Source organism: Amphimedon queenslandica, unplaced genomic scaffold (genome assembly GCF_000090795.2).
Source record: "Amphimedon queenslandica unplaced genomic scaffold, v1.1 AMPQUscaffold_13179, whole genome shotgun sequence".
In the NCBI taxonomy this organism is placed as follows: domain Eukaryota; kingdom Metazoa; phylum Porifera; class Demospongiae; order Haplosclerida; family Niphatidae; genus Amphimedon; species Amphimedon queenslandica.
In genome coordinates, this window is record NW_003546585.1 from 62,241 (window position 1) to 67,675 (window position 5,435).

The 5,435-nt window shown below is 37.7% G+C and overlaps 2 protein-coding genes across 2 annotated transcripts in view; both read right to left on the minus strand.

Moving 5' to 3' along the window:
- The window catches only part of LOC109584690 (transient receptor potential cation channel subfamily A member 1 homolog), a 16,268-nt gene extending 11,303 nt beyond the window's left edge, over positions 1-4,965 (minus strand). The window contains exons 1-4 of the mRNA XM_020000508.1: positions 4,873-4,965; positions 4,685-4,783; positions 4,534-4,632; positions 4,039-4,137 (exon numbers count right to left, since the gene is read on the minus strand). Coding sequence (XP_019856067.1) covers positions 4,039-4,137; positions 4,534-4,632; positions 4,685-4,783; positions 4,873-4,956 — 381 coding nt within the window. The 5' untranslated portion in view covers positions 4,957-4,965. The remainder of the gene's footprint in view (positions 1-4,038; positions 4,138-4,533; positions 4,633-4,684; positions 4,784-4,872) is intronic.
- A 276-nt stretch (positions 4,966-5,241) lies between these two features.
- LOC105313913 (serine/threonine-protein phosphatase 6 regulatory ankyrin repeat subunit B-like) overlaps positions 5,242-5,435 on the minus strand; it is a 5,258-nt gene continuing 5,064 nt past the window's right edge. Inside the window, exon 7 of the mRNA XM_020000498.1 lies at positions 5,242-5,324. Coding sequence (XP_019856057.1) covers positions 5,242-5,324 — 83 coding nt within the window. The remainder of the gene's footprint in view (positions 5,325-5,435) is intronic.

Consider the following 5,435-nt stretch of genomic DNA (forward strand, 5'->3'; position numbering starts at 1 on the left):
ACCCAATCTCACCGGCAATGAGTGCCTGGATCCAAGAGGGGCATGAGACATCCACAGCAACATTCAAAACAGAGCTTAACGATGAGCACAGAACAGAATCATAAACTTGAAGAGAGTCTGAGAGAAAGGCTGGACACGAGCGTAGAAGGAACATAAGACGGGGAATAGAGAATGAATAGCGCAAAAGAAGCAAAGCGTCATGGAGATCAAAGTGACAAAGACGATCGACTAGTAATTTGAGAGCTGAGATCTTTTCATTAATGGCAGAGTCGATACTAGAGAGGTCACCAATGGGAGACCCTAACAACGTGGCCGAGGCCTGGGGGACCACAACTGCACCCGGGAGGACAGAAAGAAGAGAAGCAGTACTACCTGTACAGTCGGAAATGATCTCAGATTTACGAGGATTCAAGACAAGGCCAATGGATTCAGCTTCCTTCAGTGTGGAGATATCACTGCACAGAGAAGGGACAGACCCACCTAGGGTGATGTCGTCGAGGTAGGTGATACGTAAAGGGGACTTTAGTGAGGTGGTAAACTGATGGAGAGTGATACAGAAGAGCAGAGGGCCTAGAGGGTCACCTTGCTGAACACCTTCGGAGGAGTCAAGCTTTCGGTCCTCCCAAAAGAGAGAAGAAGAAGCTGAATAGGCAGAGGAGACTAAGGGAAAAATGGAGGGGCAGAGATTCAGAACTGCCTGCAGCATACGGTATAATTAACCATAATTAATCTAGCCTATTGTTGTTGTATCTATTCCATCTCTCTCTTTCTTCCATCTTCTGTATTATACATATGTCCTATCCAGTGGCGTGTCCAGCAAGTTTTATTTGGGGGGGCCAGAAAAGTGGAATGAAAGAACGGCGCGCGAAGCGCGCTGCGATTTTGGCCACGCCCCTTTTGTGCCCGCGCGCGCGTACGCACGCACTTGGGAACAATAGTATTATACGCGGACAACGATAATCTGTACGTAAATTTCATTTTCAGTAATGATTATACAAAAAATAAAGTTATTATTTCAAAATGATGCGTCTCGGATTCTGTACCATAAATGTATCAACCACCTGTTCATAATCTAGAGTTTGAGAGTTAGAAAGGTCATGTTCAATAGCCAATACAGATAAATTACTCAATCTCTGCTGACTCATAGTAGCCCTTAAGTACGTCTTAACTCTATTAAGAACTGAAAAAGAACGTTCAGCAGATGCTGAAGCTACTGGAATAGTCAAGGCAATCTTATAGAGCTTGGTAGCTTCTGCAAATACTCCAGCCTTTCCAATAACGAGCAAAATATCTTCCACAGTCTCTTTATCTTTGCACATAACTTTAACTACATCTAGCTGGCTCCAGAGTACACTTTGATCAAGCTTGTAGGCCTCGACAATTGGAAGTATGATTACTGGATCAAGGAATGAAGGGCTATTAGGTGAGAGAGCAGCTAAAGCCTGAAGAATAGGTCTATGATCACCAAAGCGATGATCTAACTCAACTAAAATCTTGTCAATAATCTCATAGTACATTACTCGATAAACTTCAGAAGGTGACAAAGTTGTTTCATTTAATGTACCTCCTGAAGAACATTCAACCAAGTAATCAGATGTCGACCTTCTAGGCACAGCTCTCGTTCTTCTACCTGCATTCGGAAAAGTAACATCGACACCAGCTATCTCAGCCATTTCAATTGAGCTTTTCCAAATAGCATCATCAAAATGAGACTCACATCTTCTCTGCTTCATAACTTGTATTACAGTATCTACCAATTCTAATGCTAAGGTAAGATTAACTACTTTTGCTTGAAGAGCATCAGATAGAGGTTTGGTTAAACCGAGAATTCCATCAAACGTCATAAGAAGAACAAGAAAAGAAAAACATTGAATTTGTGACAAAATACCTCTAGCTTCTGCTGCTTCGATTCCATCTCTACTCTTGTCAATTATTTCGTCCAATGCCTCTACCAAACAGTCATATCTTGATTTGAACATATTGACAGCAAAATATCTGCACGCCCACCGTGTATCACTTAGCTGGGGTATTTCTAAAACTTTGAGATTCTTCTTGATTTGCACATTAACAAGCTTGTCATGTCGGAGTGTTGATGTGGAAAAAAAACGATACACTAACCCCATTATCCCAAAGAAATCACTGACACTCTTAATGGATTTAGTTGTATCCACTAACACCAAATTGAGCCTATATAAATACACAGGAAAATTATTTGTGAACACATACAATGCATGCATGCCATACTACTCATGCATGATATACATAATCATAATAATTGTACATAATCATAATAATGGTATACTTACCTATGTGCATGACAGTGAATATATATACACTCATTTCCAGCTAACTCCCTTAATCTCTGTTGAACACCGGTAATCTTTCCTGACATGACACTGGCACCATCATAACATTGTGAAAAACACTTCTTGATATCCAATCCTAACACCTCTAATCTTTCAACTATTTTCCCTACTATTGCGTGAGCATTGAGTTCATGTAGATTGGAGAAACCAACGAAATGTTCATTGACTTCAAAATGATTGTTTACGTATCTGATACAGAGTGAAAGTTGCTCTGTATGACTCTTATCCTGTGCCTCATCAGCAACTATCGCATAACAATCTGACTCTTTCACTTCATTAATTATATGCCTCAATACAGTATCAGTAGCAGCTTTTAAAAGATCGTTCTGTATTATATTAGACGTATATTTAGCGTTCCTAGGCATTGAATGGAGCAGATGTTTGAGTTCAGGTGTCAACGAAGCCAATAATTCCAAGATCTCCACAAAATTTCCCTTATTGCTCGAAGTATTAGTTTCGTCATGTCCTCGTAAGGCAATTCCTTGACGGGCACATAAAACAGCAATTTTCGCGAGGGTAGTTATGTATTGCCGGTTAGCTGCTACGGTTGTTGCCCGCTGACACAAAAGCTGATCTGCGACAGTGGAAGTTGCTTTTGTTTGCTTGTACGCAGTCCACTTTGCCATACTTTCCTTGTGGCTAACTGATTGAGAATGCTTCCTAAGTTTCTCACCAACCTTCTTCCAATTTCTAAAACCATCCCTTGTGAAAACTGTGTCTGCTGAGCCAGAGTGTGATGGAAACTGTCTACAGGAATAACAGAATATAGCATCCTTTTGTATGGAATACTCAATGAATGGATACAATGGATACCAATGCTTAGAAAAGGAACGACTCCTATCACTTATTTGGGTTTTCTGAAACCTGGCAATATGAGGCTGTACAGGTTTATCATGAAGAGAAGAAGCAATATCGTTAGGTTGAGAATTAATTGAGAAAAACGGCACGGATTCGTCATCAGTGGGCTCACTCGTAGTTGTTGACGAGGTACTGGTATGGGCTGTATAACCACTTACGATGTCCTGACTAGACTCTGGTTCAGAGTTAGACACTGATGTTGTAGGAAGAGTAATGTCTACTTCGTCCAGATGCGCCTGTGTGCATGTGGCACTGCCACGGTGACCCGGTGCGGCGATGTCATGATCATCCGTGATCATTGTTTCTGAATCAGGCTCATTGTTGATGTCCTCTGGTTCCTCAGGTTCAGAACTAGGACTAAAGATTTTAGAGAACTCAAATATCTTCTGCTGTCGAAGTCTTTTCATTGCCAGAAGCACTGAGACACACACACACACAGTCACACACTTTCCTCTCTATTTACCAGTATAGTTTGAAATTTTTTATTGAAAAAATTTTGGGGGGGCCATGGCCCCCCCTGGCCCCTCCCTGCCACCGCCACTGGTCCTATCTATCCTACACCTAAGTGTTTCTTTTCTTTTTATAATAATAATAATAATAATAATAATAATAATAATAATAATAATAAATAATAAAAATAATAATAATAATAATAATAATAATAATAATAATAATAATAATAATAATAATAATAAGAAAGAAAAGAGAAAAGAAAAGGAGTAAAAAAGGAGAGGGAATTAAAGTATGTATTGAATGTATAATGTCTTTAATAATGTATTAAAGTACTGTAGGATGTCACTCAAATGTTTCTTACTTTAAGAACATCAGTGACATTGACATTAGCTCCCTTGTCCAGTAGTAGTTTAACTATTTCTGCATGTCCTCCTATACAAGCCATAGCAAGTGGTGTATGCTGCATAATAAAAGTAAATAAAAAAAATTAAAAATGGGAAAATAGTAGGATTGAATTGGGAAAAATAATAATAATAATCCTTTTTTTGTAAAAATAATGATAATATTTTTGTGTGTATTGTATTGTATTGCACTTTTATTTTTCTTTCAAAATAATAATACTAATGATAACACCATATACCAGTTTATTTTTGTGGTGAAATATTTTTGAGAATTTTGCGGTTTTTTTGCTCTGTCATGGAATTTTTCCACCACGCAATTCTGCATTTCCATTGCCACGTGGTGCAGTCTGCAAACTATTTGCAAAAATTAATTCCACAAAACTTTTAAAATGCAAGATTTGTTAAAATTTTCTACCGCAAAAAAACCGTATATGGTAATTTTTTATGTCTCTTACTTTTTTTTTATTAGCGTGACTGACATCAGCTCCATGCTTCAGTAGTAGTTCAACTATTTCTGTATGTCCTTGATGACAAGCAATGCCAAGTGGTGCATCCTACAAAATAATTATTATAAGAAATTAATAATTATGTTTCTTAATTAGCTACATTGTCATTATCAGCCACATTAAAATCAGCTCCCTCCTCCAGTAGTAGTTCAACTATGTCTGCATGTCCTGCTATACAGGTTATAACAAGTGGTGTATGCTAACATGATAATAATAATAATAATAATAATAATAGTTAATATTATTATAATTATAATAATAAAATTTATTAATTACTGTGTCTCTTACTTTTTGTTTATTAATATGATTGATATTAGCTCCATGCTTCAGTAGTAGTTCAACTACTTTTTTATGTCCTTTTATACAAGCCATACCAAGTGGTGTATCCTACAGAATAAAAATTCAAACTAATTGTTGTCTCTAGTAGTAGAGACGCAAGTCCAGTGTCACTGACACAAGCATGCAATTAATATCTTTTAATTCTTATCAGTATGATTAACAAATTATATATATATGTGTGTGTGTGTGTATTATATATCATACTAAACAGGTCTATATACAAAAATATAGACCTGAGGTAGGTGTCCAAGGATGTGATATAGCCTGAGGGCCACAGGCCCGAGGGCTATATCACATCTGAGGACACCCACCAAAGGTCTATATCTTTTGTATATAGACCAGTTCTAGTATGTTATATAGGATATATTTCATAATGATGACAGCATTTCTGAAAGGCAGGTCTATATACAAAAATATAAACCCGACCACATCAAAGGATGATGTCGTAACACAACTTCTTGTGCTATAAGGCTTTTATAAGGACCTCACCCTCAGGCTCAGGGCCTAGGCCT